Source organism: Oncorhynchus kisutch, linkage group LG10 (assembly GCF_002021735.2).
Source record: "Oncorhynchus kisutch isolate 150728-3 linkage group LG10, Okis_V2, whole genome shotgun sequence".
NCBI lineage: Eukaryota > Metazoa > Chordata > Actinopteri > Salmoniformes > Salmonidae > Oncorhynchus > Oncorhynchus kisutch.
Genome location: NC_034183.2, coordinates 31,018,038 through 31,034,706, shown reverse-complemented (window position 1 = coordinate 31,034,706; position 16,669 = coordinate 31,018,038). Strand labels below are relative to the sequence as shown.

General features: G+C 39.0%; 1 protein-coding gene across 1 annotated transcript; it reads left to right on the top strand.

The window, feature by feature from the left end:
- The first annotated feature begins 8,519 nt into the window (after positions 1-8,519).
- Positions 8,520-11,321, top strand: LOC109897517 (regulator of G-protein signaling 16-like). Its single transcript, XM_020492018.2, has 4 exons — positions 8,520-8,713; positions 8,972-9,117; positions 9,646-9,812; positions 9,988-11,321. The coding sequence occupies exons 1-4, from the start codon at positions 8,673-8,675 to the stop codon at positions 10,186-10,188; spliced, it is 555 nt and encodes a 184-aa protein (XP_020347607.1). The 5' UTR covers positions 8,520-8,672; the 3' UTR covers positions 10,189-11,321.
- Positions 11,322-16,669: the final 5,348 nt, after the last annotated feature.

Genomic DNA, 16,669 nt, shown 5'->3' with positions numbered 1-16,669 from the left:
TAATTTGTATCTTTCTTTCCACATCTATCTACACACATATCTACCAACACACGGTTAATGTTCTGAAAAATATATATACATATATATACATATATATACACGTATACAGTGCCTTGCGAAAGTATTCGGCCCCCTTGAACTTTGCGACCTTTTGCCACATTTCAGGCTTCAAACATAAAGATATAAAACTTTATTTTTTTGTGAAGAATCAACAACAAGTGGGACACAATCATGAAGTGGAACGACATTTATTGGATATTTCAAACTTTTTTAACAAATCAAAAACTGAAAAATTGAGCGTGCAAAATTATTCAGCCCCTTTACTTTCAGTGCAGCAAACTCTCTCCAGAAGTTCAGTGAGGATCTCTGAATGATCCAATGTTGACCTAAATGACTAATGATGATAAATACAATCCACCTGTGTGTAATCAAGTCTCCGTATAAATGCACCTGCACTGTGATAGTCTCAGAGGTCCGTTAAAAGCGCAGAGAGCATCATGAAGAACAAGGAACACAACAGGCAGGTCCGAGATACTGTTGTGAAGAAGTTTAAAGCCGGATTTGGATACAAAAAGATTTCCCAAGCTTTAAACATCCCAAGGAGCACTGTGCAAGCGATAATATTAAAATGGAAAGAGTATCAGACCACTGCAAATCTACCAAGACCTGGCCGTCCCTCTAAACTTTCAGCTCATACAAGGAGAAGACTGATCAGAGATGCAGCCAAGAGGCCCATGATCACTCTGGATGAACTGCAGAGATCTACAGCTGAGGTGGGAGACTCTGTCCATAGGACAACAATCAGTCGTATATTGCACAAATCTGGCCTTTATGGAAGAGTGGCAAGAAGAAAGCCATTTCTTAAAGATATCCATAAAAAGTGTTGTTTAAAGTTTGCCACAAGCCACCTGGGAGACACACCAAACATGTGGAAGAAGGTGCTCTGGTCAGATGAAACCAAAATTGAACTTTTTGGCAACAATGCAAAACGTTATGTTTGGCGTAAAAGCAACACAGCTCATCACCCTGAATACACCATCCCCACTGTCAAACATGGTGGTGGCAGCATCATGGTTTGGGCCTGCTTTTCTTCAGCAGGGACAGGGAAGATGGTTAAAATTGATGGGAAGATGGATGGAGCCAAATACAGGACCATTCTGGAAGAAAACCTGATGGAGCCTGCAAAAGACCTGAGACTGGGACGGAGATTTGTCTTCCAACAAGACAATGATCCAAAACATAAAGCAAAATCTACAATGGAATGGTTCAAAAATAAACATATCCAGGTGTTAGAATGGCCAAGTCAAAGTCCAGACCTGAATCCAATCGAGAATCTGTGGAAAGAACTGAAAACTGCTGTTCACAAATGCTCTCCATCCAACCTCACTGAGCTTGAGCTGTTTTGCAAGGAGGAATGGGAAAACATGTCAGTCTCTCGATGTGCAAAACTGATAGAGACATACCCCAAGCGACTTACAGCTGTAATCGCAGCAAAAGGTGGCGCTACAAAGTATTAACTTAAAGGGGGCTGAATAATTGTGCACGGCCAATCTTTCAGTTTTTGATTTGTTAAAAAAGTTTGAAATATCCAATAAATGTTGTTCCACTTCATGATTGTGTCCCACTTGTTGTTGATTATTCACAAAAAAATACAGTTTAATATCTTTATGTTTGAAGCCTGAAATGTGGCAAAAGGTCGCAAAGTTCAAGGGGGCCGAATACTTTCGCAAGGCACTGTATACACATATATATATATATTGGCCATGGCTCCCAAGTGGCACAGCAGTCTTAGGCACTGCATCTCGGTTCAAGAGGCTTTACTACAGTCCCTGGTTTGAATTCAGGCTGTATCACATCCGACCGTGATTGGGAGTGCCATAGGGCGGCGCACAATTGGCCCAGCGTCATCCGGGTTTGGCCGGAGTAGGCCATCATTGTAAATAAAAAAAATTCTTACCTGACTTGCCTAGTTAAATAAGGGTTCAATTTTTTTTTAACAACTGGCGGCAACCACAGCGCAATCAATAGTAGGTGAACAGTGGCTGGTTCTTAAAATATAGCTAACTTTTTATGCAAATGTTGCACACCAACAGATGGAGAAAACTTACACCAGTCGAGCAATTCATTTCAACAATGATCTTCATTTTAATTTGACTTCACAAACAACAAGAGGGCTTAATTGAAGTCTATTTCTTTGGACCCCAGACCTATATAAAATAACTTAACAGCCTAATACAAGTAGGATTTTTTTATTAGGCTTACTTACAATTGCAACTGGTCAAAAATGTAGCATCCTACATGAAACAGTAATTTAAAGAAACAAGTCTGCACGTTCAAACAAACAATGTAACTAATAATGAAAGGACACATCTGTAAATCTCAAACTCTAAAAGTAAATGGAAAGGTAGATACAAATTATGTGTGAAATTGTGGTTACAATAAAGAATGTAGATCATTATGCAATTGTTTCCTATTAGCTGGTCAATAGACTTTTTATAGCCCAGCTACTGTTGTGAAAACCCCTCAACTTGGAATGTATTCGATACTTAACTACTCTGAAGTGATACATTTCTAACTCAAAACAGCATTTCTTCATCAACATCTTTAAGCGTTCGTTAATCTTCTTGATCTTCTTCCTTTTTTTCTGTAGCAATTTTGATCAAATTGTTCAAGGGCCACGGTTGATTCGTCAGTGAAGATGATGTTATTGAATGTCTCACCGGCTTTGATCCATGCCTGGGCCTGCAGGACGCAAAGTTCTTTGTTTGTCAAACGGATCATTGGGTTGAAACTACAGAACAGTACAAAACATGGTTAATGTTCTGATAATTAAAATATATATATATATATATATATATATATATATATATATATATATATATATATATATAAATTCTAACCAAGCCTTTCCATAAGTCCACGCAAGTTTCTTCAACTGTCTTCTGACTGTGATTAGAGCGATGTTGATGTTGTGCCGAGATGCCCGCAGATTACAGATTGCCTTTGCCGATCGCTCATCATCTTCATTCATCAGTGAGTCAATGGCTTTAATATTCATTGACTCACTCACGCGTTGAAAAGGGCGAGGAACGAGATGGAGTCACAATCCATGCCAGGCACACCTGTGAGCTCTGGAACTCCACCTCCGACAGGCAGAGTCAACATACGTGACGGGTTCGTCAGGTCTTTGGTTCACCCTGACATTTCCATTCCTCTTCTGACAACAGAACTTGACCAACTGCTCACCAGGCACAGCAAGGGCCACCCGGACCATTATGCTGTTCTGCTATCCATGGATGTGTACCCGAATAGAGATACCACGAGTGGGCACATAATACATAGCCTTCCCGCTGTGGACGTCTATTTCAGCATTGTTTCACACTGCTCTGGACAGGCATGGAAAAACAAAAATGTTCAAATATTCCATGATATTCTTAAGATATGTGTTGACTGAATAAGTGATGTCTGCTAAATAATCAGGTTAGGTTTCTCCAGAAATAAATACATCTAAATAACAAACTGGCTTTATTTACAAATGAGTGAGAATGTCTCACCCCATGTTCAAGAATTGCCTTTTTCTTGCATACTCTAGGTTAAATGAAAATGAAATCTCCAAAATATTGTTACTTTTTAAACAAAGCGATTATTAATATTAATTAATTTAGAATTATAGAAAAGCCCCTTAGATATTCTCACCGATCCTAATGGACAATGCCCCTTAGATATTAATATAGAGTATAAATGTAATTATTGGAGGAGAGTCACATCATTGAAAAAAAAAAACATCTTCGACATATTGTAGGCCTACCATAGGTGAATGAGTCTCACTAGTATTGAGTAATGTGCTGTTAAAAATGGTGTAGGTCTTATTTATTTAAAGAGCATATTGAAGTTAGAAGCAAAAGCCTACAACTATTTTAGCACCGTTTTGCGCTGCTCTGAGGCAAGCATGGGGACTGGTCTTAATAAATCAATAAGATTTTTAATTTCACTTAATCTCGGTTTGGGTATTGGTTAGACTAGAATTAGAAAATTAGGTTGCAGAAATGTTAGTGTAACCTTTATTTAACTAGGCAAGTCAGTTAAGAACAAATTATTATTTACAAGAACAGCCTACTCCTTCCTCCCATGGTACAGCGTAATATTTTCCATTCCCATCCTTATGGAAACCCTGATGTTTTTTTTTTCTCTGAATAGAAACACCATAATATTAATAAAATTAATTAAGACAAATTTCTTCATATCATTCCCATATACTATGTTATTACAAAAAAGGTTTTACATTCTCTGGTAATGCCAATACGGAAGACTATCAAATGCTTCTCAAAGATCACCTCTAGTGGTCAAACTAGCAATAACTTGCATTAACAGAAAAATGGCTGACAAATAGATAACGTGCCACAAAATGCTGCAGCAGCCCGCAAGGTGTGCCGCAGTATGACATAACTTTTAAAGGAGGAACCACTGTTAATGCCACTGAATGCAAGTGCATCACGCAAATTGTAAAAAAGAGAACTGCAATAACAAGGAGGTCCATTGCAAATAGGCTGAAACTTTTCGCTAAATTCCCTTCACGTGAACATAGCAACTTTGTTTCGTTAAATTCCTCCAACGTGAATACAGCTACCTTGTTGGTATATTTTCCACCCGTAATGGGTATCCTGGGGTAAAGTATAAACTTTTTACAGTTACCTCCTGCCATGGGTTTCCTGGGGTACTAAAAGTACTAAATAAAACACATTCCTTTCCATCTTTTACCCAGATTTGAGCAGAGATGTAGAAAAGAAAAAAAACTTTTTTTTTAAGAACCACCAATCAGGAGGATATAGACAGCTCGATGGATGCTTAGATATGCAGAAAATAATTATGATGCCATGTGCCTGTATTGATTGTGTGTTATGGTCCCATGTACTCCATTGTAATTTGGATGTACTGTAATATCCTAGGCATATCCTAGCAACATACAGAACTTTTTTTCAGTTGACTGGCTAAATCGATACTTCTGCGAAAACTAAAATGGATGAGTGGAACATTTCTTTTGATCTTTTTGGCAGCATGACTATGGATGAATGGGAAAAAGAGATGGCAATAATACCCAGGCATGTATATTTGGAGGATACTGCATTGAATGACCTAGAGAAAAGCCGCAACAAAAATAACACAGTCAAGAACAATATTGGAATACAAACTGAGCTGTGTGATGCTTCGGGGGCTGGCTAGCAGAGAAGAAAAAAGTTGTTGACTTCAAAACTGTCACTAATGATGAGTTTAACATCCTTCTCCGACAGTTTTATGGAAATATACGAAATGGGAAGGGGGAGCAGTACCACATGTGTAGCTACCTGGCACTCTGGAGTGGGCTCAACCAGTTTCTAAATGACCCACCCATCGGTTGCAGCTGGTGCCTTATGAAGGAAACTGAATGTATCACTTTGTGTCATGTATTTCTGGGCAATTTCAAACAGCTAAGAAGGCAAGGAAAAGATATCACAAACAGCCACCCTCCCAACACCGATAAGGATGTGGCCCAGCTCCAAAACTCCCAGGCTCTGAATCCCAGTACACCAAGGGGTCTGGTCCAAAAAGTGTGGTTCGACCGCCAGTTACATCTGGGTCGAAAAGGAAAAGAGGGGAACAGACGATTAGATTTCAACTCATTCCTTGTAAAAACAGACGAGAACGGTCTAAGGTATGTTGTTCATAGCCTGTTTGTGTTATTTCTAAGTTGCACTCATAATTAGGCTACTCGAAAACAATATTATAACAATGTATTCTTTCTCTCAGATACGCCACTCTCACATATAACAAGGCCACAAAGAATCAGCTGGACCCAAGGGAGACACCCGTGTCAATATATCCCACAAACTGTCACGCCCTGACCATGTTGGTTAGGTCGGGGTGTGACTAGGGTGGATAATCTAGGTTGTTTTATTTCTATGTTGGCCTGGTATGGTTCCCAACCAGAGGCAGCTGTTTATCGTTGTCTCTGATTGGGGATCATATTTAGGCAGCCATTTCCCCACTGTGTTTTGTGGGATCTTGTTTATGTGTAGTTGCCTGTGAGCACTCCATAGCTTCACGTATTGTTCATGCTTTATTGTATTTTTGTGCGGTTCACTTATAATAAAAACATTTGAACCGATTTCACGCTGCGCTTTGGACCGAATGTTCTTACAACGATCGTGACACGAGCACTGGCTTCTCTGGCATTATCACTTAAGTCAGCTGTCGTGGTTAACAAAGGGAATGTCTGGTTTCATTTGTTAAAATCAGCTCAAATGAATATCATGGATTGTGTTTCTTTTGTCTGAACAGTGTCCTGACAAGAGAGCACATGTTTTCTGCCAGGCAAAGTCACGCATCATAAGCGCATTGCTATGGATGTATCCAAATACATCTTACCTAGAAATCTGATTAAACAAATGCAGTTACTTTGTTATTCTGGCTGCACCTTTTGAGGTGACAGTAAATTAGCCATAGTTGGCTAGCTAGCAGGCAAGGGATTAGAACGTTGCCAGTCAGTATGGCAATGGAACATTTAGAACGAATGACTGGGTCGTCCATAGATACAGAACAAAAATAACGATCGACTAGGTCTCGTCTCTAGCAACCCTAGATTTGTGTCGGGATTATATCTTGTGGAAGGATGAATTAAAAATAAATTAATTTAAAAAAATGTTTTATGAAAATATGTCGATCATTATCCGGTGTTTCATGGATATATTGGCACAGTTTGCCAGCACTCGACTTCGTCTCGGGCCTAACAACACCCGTGCCAATATAGCCAACAAACACCGGCTTCTCGGTCATTATCACTTATATAACCTATGCAGAAAAATGCACATATTGTTTACATAGAATTAGCCATAATGATTATGGTTCTAGATTGCAGGAAAAAGCTATGTTTGAAAAATGCTAAATTCTCCAACTTTCCCCTTCTACATACTATGTATTTCGTGCCCCCTCTAAAATAATTGGTGTATGATGCCCCTGTGTGGAGCGTTAGGTAACCCAAATGGTCCCTAGGGTCTATTCTATGAATCATACACTGATGATGCAGGTTGATTCATCCTCATCATCGCCAACTACGCTTTATTCATGCACTGAGTCATTATGTTTGTGTACTGCACAGTCATATGTTTTTTTCTCTAGGGTCATGTAAGAAGGATGGGCAATAAAAATGATGCATCTGTCTCTGATGACATTATGATGATATACTGTACATGCAACTATGAAGGCAGAGCTGTTGTGTAGAGAGAGTTTATTGAAAAAGGGCTCAAAACAATGGGTGTGGTGATGGGCGTTTCTGTTTCATTGTAGTGTGTGTTTGTGTTATTACATCTGTTTATTGTACTTCCCAAATTAATATTTGTCCTGTTTTTTCTCCTGAATGTGAGGTGCAGGTACTATTATTATTTATCTTAAGTGGTTCCTGGTTCCAGTAAACTTTAAAATATACAGTATATGTGGCGCCACTGGAATGAGGTGTTTATCTGAGTCATTGTAGATCCTTGATATTCCTAAAAAAAGGAAAGGTGATAGCATCTCCAGTCATTTACCGGAGATGCTATCAACCTTTCCATTTCTAGAATATCAAGGAGGTGTGTATATCCAATCAAATGTTATAATGATCATTGAACATGACTAAATAATCAAACCACATTTCCTTCCCTGAAACAAGCTTCATTTATCTATATTGCGTAGTTATTCTAAAATACTACTTACAAATTCAATTTAAAACGCATAGAAAAAGTGTGATTTATAAAACTTTTACACATGCCTCAAATTGAACAAATTACTGTACTTAATATCGATTATTACTGTAAGAAATGTGTGCCTGTGCATGATTGATAAATGAGGCCCCTGAACTTTTTGTATCTACAGTATGAGATCATCTCTATTACTGTATTCTCATTTTATCTCCCCTGTTGTCTCTTGTGTGTGTGTGGTTGTCCAAGCAGTGATCATTAACAACAGACAAAGGAAGAGCATCCTTGCATGTGGTGGATATAACAGTGAACATGTTGACACCGCTTCCTTATGGTTAGTAAACACTGCCACACATACACGCACAAACATATGCATACAAACACATCCATGCATGCACACACACACCGATATGGACACACACACACACACAAACACCCGCTGGCCCATGTAAGTGGGAGATTCATTTTGTCCAATCAGACAATAACATCTTTTCAGAGAGCAGAAAGAAAACAAACAACACAAAAGACTTGTTTGATATCAGGGATGTTGAAAAGTAATTTCCCAGCTTCTCCCTCCATCTCTCACTCTCCTATAATTCCCTCTCTCTTTCTCTCTCTCACACCCTCCCTCCCTTCCTATTTTTCGTGCTCCTTCCCCATCTCTCTCTCTGTATCACCTTATCTCACACACACACACACACACACACACACACACACACACACACACACACACACACACACACACACACACACACACACACACACACACACACACACACACACACCCAGTCTCGAGGCCGTGTCATTGGCTGAGTAGGCTGATGACAAGCCTCAGGCTGGAGGATAAAAGCTCTCTGCTCCCTCACTGCAGACACACTCTGTTGATCTCAGTCCAACTGCACGCCTCAACTCAAAGGATTTACATACCTACACTACGTACCGCACTCTCCATCCACATCAACTATGTGCAAAGGACTAGCTCTGTCTTCCACCTGCCTAGAAAGGTACATACAACTCTTCACTGTCGCTGTCTCTGGCATTTGGATTAAAGGATTAAAGGGGATTATTATTTGGCTTTCCAGCTTCTGTAATGATGAAAGTGAAGGCGGTTTTAGTGGATTCTAAATTTAGACCTTGCAGCGATGAGACATGTCTCGATTTGTTAATGACTAGTTAGTATCAAAATATTGTACTGAACAAGGACTCCATTCAAGGACTTGTGCATTATTTATCTTACCTATGATATTATTCTCTCTTCTTAGGGCCAAGGAACTGAAATCAAGAATGGTCAACTTTCTGCAAAAATCAAACTGGAGTCTATCAAGCTGCAAAATAGGCAAAACTAGACCTACTCTGGAAGAATGCATGAGGTGGAAAGAGTCTTTCGAAAAGCTGCTGTCCAATAAACGTAAGTAAACCTTACTCTTCACTGCACACATACATATACACACAATTTGTTCTGCAGAGATGCGACGAAAATAAACCTTTAATTCTGCACTTAGGTTAGAGTAGGATATGTTGTCCCATTTAAAAATGTTATATACATATATATATAACAGTAATACTCTATAAGCACCTGGGGCTTATATGTCCCATTTTAGCCCCAGGTGCTTATAGAGTATTACTGGGAGCTTGCTAATTACGAAGATAAGAGATTTGATCCTCACAACATAACACAGCCGCTGCTGTAGAATACACATGCTGGCACAGTGCTGGGGGTTATTCCACAAGATACAGACAAATGCATACACTTGTACACACATGTAGAGACACACACACATACACACACATGTACACACACACTAATGTACACACACATACCCACACAGTAGGTAATGCAAGGACACAGATGCTAGGATGGCCTACTACATAGCATCATTGTTATTGAACTGTACCAATATTAATCTCTCTCTCACTTTCTCTCTCTCTTCATCAGATGGACTGATAGCCTTCACAGATTTCCTGGTGTCAGAGTTCAGTGAGGAAAACATTGCGTTCTACTTTGCCTGTGAGGACTTCAGGAGCACTAAGTCTGCTGCCAAGCTGGCCACCAAAGCCCAGAGAATCTATGATGAGTTCATCTGCACCGACGCCCCCCGAGAGGTATGCATCCCTCAAAAGCCTGCTTTATTCTCCCTCACCAATGACATTTTTATGGCATCCCAATTTCAATAATCTTTATTACAACTATTATTTACAACTATAAATAAAAAATAACACATCTTCATTCAGACTGCAGCAGCTGACTAAACTCTCTCTCTCCATTCTCTATCTCCAGGTGAACATTGACCATGAGACTCGTGACATCACCAGGGCCAACCTGAAAGATCCGTCTACGTCCTGTTTCGACATGGCCCAGCACAGGATCTATCTTCTCATGGCAAAGGACTGCTACCCTCGCTTCCTCCGTTCCCCAGCTTACAAAGACCATATCAGCCAGCTTTGTGCCAAGTGCACCTCCACCTCCAAGAAGGCGTGAACTAGTAGCAGTGGACCTAGTGTGGTCATCTAAAGTTTGAACAGAAAAGGAACTTGTCGCCGTTGAACGTTGACCAGTCGTGAAGCCTTAAGATGGGAATGTCTACAGATGGAGATGGAAAGATGTCTCGTCTTGAACGGACAAGAGATGGGGAAATTCTGATGCCAGCTATTTTGAAAGATGAAGACTGTCAATCACCATAGAGCTCTGAAGGAGAGAAAGAGAAAAGACAGACGGGGTGATACCCCATATGGACAGAAGTTGGGACAAGAACCGAGATGGCAATATCACCACATGATGTGGACTATCATTAGTGAATGTACGGAGATACAGAGTGGGCTGAAGGAAGTGTGCAAATGATGCATTGACAATGAGTTGGACTTTAACAATTAAAGGTACACTGATATAGTGTCTCATTCTATTGCATCAATGTCTAACTGTGTTCGTAACTAGACATGTTATCAAGGCTGGGTATGTTACTTTGTAAATGTAATCCATTACAGTTACTTGTCCAAAATTGTAATCAGTAAAGTAACTTTTGGAATACATTTAGATGACTTTCCCCTTAAGAGGCTTTAGAAGAAGACAAAAAGGATCCATCAAACGCATTTGGTGTGTCATCATAGTGGTCTCTGACTTGTGGTCAGACTCACTAAGGTGGAACAATTAAACTTGAGCCTTTTTTCAATGCTGAATTGATTGTTATTGAGAAAACAGAAAGGTGTAAATGTATTTTTCCTCAAACATCCTTGCTGAATTTAAAAGTAATCTGTGAAGTAATCATCGAGTTCTTACAAAGTACCTGTAATCTGATTAGAATATTTTTGCTGGTATCGTACTGTAACTGATCACAGTTGTAGTTTGTTTTTTGTAATCAAATTACATGTAATTGATTGCATGTAATCAGTTACCCCCGAACTCTGAATGTTTTCTACATGCAAATTAGTATTTATACTATTTATTAGTTTCTACTCGGTTCTGTTGTCTCTGTGTTAAATTATGTATTTAACAAGACAAAGAGAGGAAGAAAAAACTGCAATATATTTATACTGTTGTCTGATACTGTTGTTGTTTTTACTTGACAGAAAGAATATGCTAAGTTATTTGAATTAAAAAACGAATATTTGAATATTGACACTGTGTCTGTGTCTTACTTTTGATTATACCACTTCCATACGCAAATGGGTGATATGAGTCAGTGACGGTCAGAGTTTGAGAAGATTTGCAGACACCCAATATTGATAAGGTAAATTAATAGCAAAGTCGAGATACATGATTTTGACAGTGTAGTACAACACTGTTTAAAAAAAAATACTAACATTCTCACTGCATGATTAATATGAAGCATATACAGAATGATCCATTTATTTTAAACTTTTTATCCTTGGATACTAAACAGAGCCTATCCTTAGGAAGCTAGGCAGCATCCATCTCAATGCGATAGGATATCCGACTTCATTTAATAACACTGCTTCCTCTCTCCGGATGATGATAGAACATGTTTACTCATACTCTATCATTACTATGATTACTATGAGCCTGTGATTATTTTTATTAAGCCCACTCTACAGTGAGATGAACTAGCAGGTGTCACGCCATACACTGATTGGGTCACCAAGGCAACTGTTCGGCCTGTATTACAAAGCATCAGGAACACAAAATGTTCTTGTCAGCTAACGGACAGTGCTTTTGTCTCATTGTGCATTGTATGTGCATTGTGTTGACTATGTGAGCTTTCGTTTCACTCGGTGTGAAATGGAAGTTAGTTCTTGGAAACAGGAAATAAAAGGGAGATAGTGTGAGAGCATCTACGTAATAGAGAGTCATAAAGCCTTGTTAGTCATAATTGTTTGGACAAGTCATCGATCTTTGACAATAAAGGACATAAATCAAGCTAGCATTGTGACAGGGCTGCTACAACCACACCAGCCATCTAACATATCCACATTGGTTTAATACTCCTGCTGAGATTATGTAAAACCGTTTTTATGACTTAGTTAATGTTAGTTAATGTTTTTACATGGATCACAAAAGAAAATCATGATGAAAGTGGCCAATTTAGGCCCTTTTTAGAGCTAATCATGCCTCCTGTAAGACCCTATCACCGGTGAACCATACATGGTGCAGACAACATCTTGGTGTCAATATACTCCTTATAGTGTGCTCTAACATATGGAGTATTGCTACATTATGGATAAACATTCAACATTAAAACATATAATTATTAATATCTCAAAAGTATTTAGTTATTTAGTTATTTAGTTATTTTAGTTATTTTAGTTATTAGTTATTTAGTTATTTTTAGACATATTGTTTGGAACAATATACTCTTAAAGCACATCAAACTGCCAGAGTGAGCTCCCTGCACCTTTCAATCAATTATCGATTTTATACATAGAAATGTACATTATAGGTCCTTAGCCAATCACAGCCCTCCAATAGAATTTAATATTCAGCAAATCACCAGCAGAGGGAGTTCCCTTTGAATCAATTTTCCCATTGACTGTGTTAGTGATGCTCATAAAATGTATCATCATTTTAAAAGTAGCAGAGAGCTCACTCTGGAAATTGTAAGTACTTGTAGAGAATATATGTATAAAAATTAACAACATGAAAAGGGGTACTTTTGAGATATTCATAGTTTTAATGTTGAATGAATGAATGTGTCAAATTGTATTTCATAATGTAGTGATACGCCTATTAGGAGTATAATGACATCAAGGTGTTGTCTGGTTCATGGGGGGAGGCATGTATAAGTCAAAAAAATTGCCTAAAATGGCCACTATCATCATGATTTTCTCAAAAATGATTTGTGTTGCAAATGTAAAAAGCATTTCAAACATACTTCATCCCAATTAAATTTCTAAGTGAGAACTGTCAGACGATCTGAGATACAAAAACATATTTTCGGTATTTGCTGGCATGGAATCGCTCAATTACTCGGTACAAGTAAGTGCAATGTAATGACTATGTTGGTAGCCTACACAGTATTGCAAAGTACCTACTGCTAATGTGATAAGGATAGTTATCTGATTTTGACAATGGACATTTTAAGTTTTCTTTTATTCAGACAATATCTTAATGATAAGTGTCCTAGTCACTGAAACCATTTTTGTTATTTAAATGTTATCCGTGAGGAATGGATCTAGTGCAGGTGGAACTCAGAGCTGCTGAATTTGATCTCAGTTACATCTGATCTTCTTGGGAACAAAATGTCCATTCATCTCAGCCGATGAATGTCAATAAAGATGGTTTTGTAAGCATATGCTGTTTGTCGAGAACTGTTCAGTGCAGTTGGGACTCGGAAGAGGGGTACTCAGGACTATTTTGATGAAGCCTCTTCAGCATCAACTCATTGTTGGAAATTATTAGTGGAGCACCAGGCAATGTTCTGACTGGAAAAGCAAGCTTGCAAACCAGAGATAACGGTTGTTTGACCTTGAAGGCAAATGCAACAAATAAAAAAATGAAGCTTGAAACTTGGGTTGGGAAGAGACCTAAGAGCATTTTTGCACCTGTGCAAAGTTTCCAAAAATGTCAATCTGTAGTGAGATAGCTTACTTTGTATCTGGCCCTTATGTGTGCAGATGTGTTAGAGCATACTCGTTTGTAGTGCTAACAGGTGGTGAGGGATGAATGTGGAGTGTCCCCAGTCAATTAGGTACTCAAACCTTGTTGGAAATAGTATACTGGAGTAGCAAATTCCAGGTGAGATAGTTTGCCCTGGTTTTGGATAGCTGAATCACCAAGCAACTGTGGTTCACTTTTAGCTCAGCAAAAGAGAGGCATAACATATACACTTGCTAAATGTGTTGACTCTGATACTGAAATTAATATGTCAATTGACATTTCCAATCGTATTACACCATTTAAATACGTTGTAATGCTATTATGTGTTTGGAGAGAATACCACATGATTATGATATTTTTCTCTAACAACCCTGAAACACTGCTTTTCTTTTCTTTCTCTTCCCTATTACCTTATCCTGTCCACCATCTCATACAGTAAGCCGTGGAGGAGGAGGTGGACTGTTACGCAAAGCACACTTCATCTGTCTGCATGGTCATTATCTGCATGATAGTGGAGAGAGAGAGTGGTGCAGACCTCTGCGTCATCAACTTCCTGACACGACTGCCTGAAGTTCTCTCAGTAATTTCATGAAAGAAAAATGCTAAAATACTCTGGAATTCGTCACCTGCTGTCTTTATAAAAATCGAAATTGTAGAAACAAGAACAGAAAGGTACAAAGTTGATAGATATTTACAGTGTGTGGTTTAAATACATTTTACCTTGCACCATTGTAATTCTCTATAGCTTCATCGTGTAACAACAAATGTATTGAGAAAAATATACTTTAAGTTGATATACATCATAGGCTACCTTCTGTACATCAGTGGAGGCTGGTGTGATGAGCAATAGGAGGACGGGCTCATTGTCATGGCTGGAAAGGAATAAATCAAACGGTATCAAACACATCAAACATAGGGAAACCACATGTTTGACTCCATTCCATGTATTCCATTCTAGCCACTACAATGAGCCCGTTCTATAGCTTCTCCCACCAGCCTCCACTTTTGTACATGTGATTTCTCAATGCCAAACATCGTATTGCTAACACGTCAGCAGCTAAGCTATAAAACCTCCTAGAAACTGCATAAGGCTGACCACTGGGAGAACATTTACAGGAGAGTACTGCCACCATTTGGGGATTAACTGATACAGCATATCCTTTCACCGACTCAAGGGGTCGCCCACCTTCCTCTTAGAGACGTACAGTGTCTTGCAAAAGTATTCATCCCCCTTGGCATTTTTTCTATTTTGTTGCATTACAACCTGTAATTTAAAATGATTTTTATTTGTATTTCATGTAAAGGACATACACGAAATAGTCCAAATTGGTGTGAAATTAGCAACAAACAAACAAATAATTACAACGGAAAACTGGTGTGTGCATATGTATTCACCCCTTTGCTATGAAGCCCTTAAATAAGGTCTGGTGCAACCAATTACATTCAGAAGTCACATAATTAGTTAAATAAAGTCCACCAGTGTGCAATCTAACTGTCACATGATCTGTCACATGATCTCAGTATATATACACCTGTTCTGAAAGCCCCCAGAGTCTGCAACACCACTAAGCAAGGGGCACCACCAAGCAAGCGGCACCATGAAGACCATGAAGCAGCTCTCCAAACAGGTCAGATACAAAGTTGTGGAGAAGAACAGATCAGGATTGGGTTCTAAAAAAATATCAGAAACTTTGAACATTCCACGGAGCACCATTAAATCTATTATTAAAAAATGGAAAGAATATGGCACCACAACAAACCTGCCAAGAGAGGGCTGTTGACCAAAACTCACAGACCAGGTAAGGAGGGCATTAATCAGAGAGGCAACAAAGAGACCAAAGATAACCCTGAAGTAGCTGCAAAACTGCACAGCGGAGATGGGAGTAGCTCTACATAGGACCACTTTACACCGTACACTCCACAAAGCTGGGCTTTACGGAAGAGTGGCCAGAAAAAATCCATTGCTTAAAGAAAACAATAAGCAAACATGTTTGGTGTTCGCCAAATGGCATGTGGGAGACTCCCCAAACACATGGAAGAATGTGCTCTGGTCAGATGGGACTAAAATTGTGCTTTTTGGCCATCAACCTCTCATCACCCTGAAAACACCACCATTTTTCATTGGCAGGGACTGGGAAACTGGTCAGAATTTAAGGAATGATGGATGGCGCTAAATACAGGGAAATTCTTGATGGAAACCTGTTTCAGTCTTCCAGAGATTTGAGACTGGGACGGAGGTTCACCTTCAAGCAGGACAAGGACCCTAATCATACTGCTAAAGCAACACTTGAGTGGTTTAACCTCTCTGCGCCCCGAACCCGTTATGGGATGAAATTCGACAACATACGGTGATCGCTACATAAATAGTCATATTAAACATTCATGAAAATACAAGTGTCTCACATGTTTCGAAAGCCTAGAATCTTGCTAATCCAACTGCGTTGTCAGATTTAAAAAAGGATTTACTGCAAAAGAATACGATGCGATTATAAGGATAGAGCCCCCCCAAAAAACTATTTCAACCAGCACAGGCATAACAAAATCACAAATTGCAATAAAATAAATAGTTTACCTTTGACGATCTTCCTCTGTTTGCAATCCCAATGCTCATTGTTACACAATGAATGGTCTTTTGTTTGATAAAATCAATTTTTATAGCCTAACACGAAACATTTTGTGAACCGCTTGTGTCGTGAATTCCGTCTCATTCCATTTTCGACTACACATTCGATGTAAATACACACACTAAATGTGACTTGTCCAGTCATGTTTGGTTTAATTGCAATCAACTGGTTTGTTTGTAACACAACCAAACTTGATGGGTCATTTCGTGGGACGTATTGACTGAAAGAAACCGATTTGAAGACAACAAGTAATGACATCATTGTGCACCAATGATATGACCGCTGTT

Bases quoted from the DNA above. Each gene is read 5' to 3' on its own strand.
- LOC109897517 (XM_020492018.2), top strand. From the start codon at position 8,673: ATGTGCAAAGGACTAGCTCTGTCTTCCACCTGCCTAGAAAG. The intron at 8,714-8,971 runs GTACATACAACT...CTCTCTTCTTAG, and splicing joins TCTTCCACCTGCCTAGAAAG to GGCCAAGGAACTGAAATCAA. The intron at 9,118-9,645 runs GTAAGTAAACCT...TCTCTTCATCAG, and splicing joins AAAGCTGCTGTCCAATAAAC to ATGGACTGATAGCCTTCACA.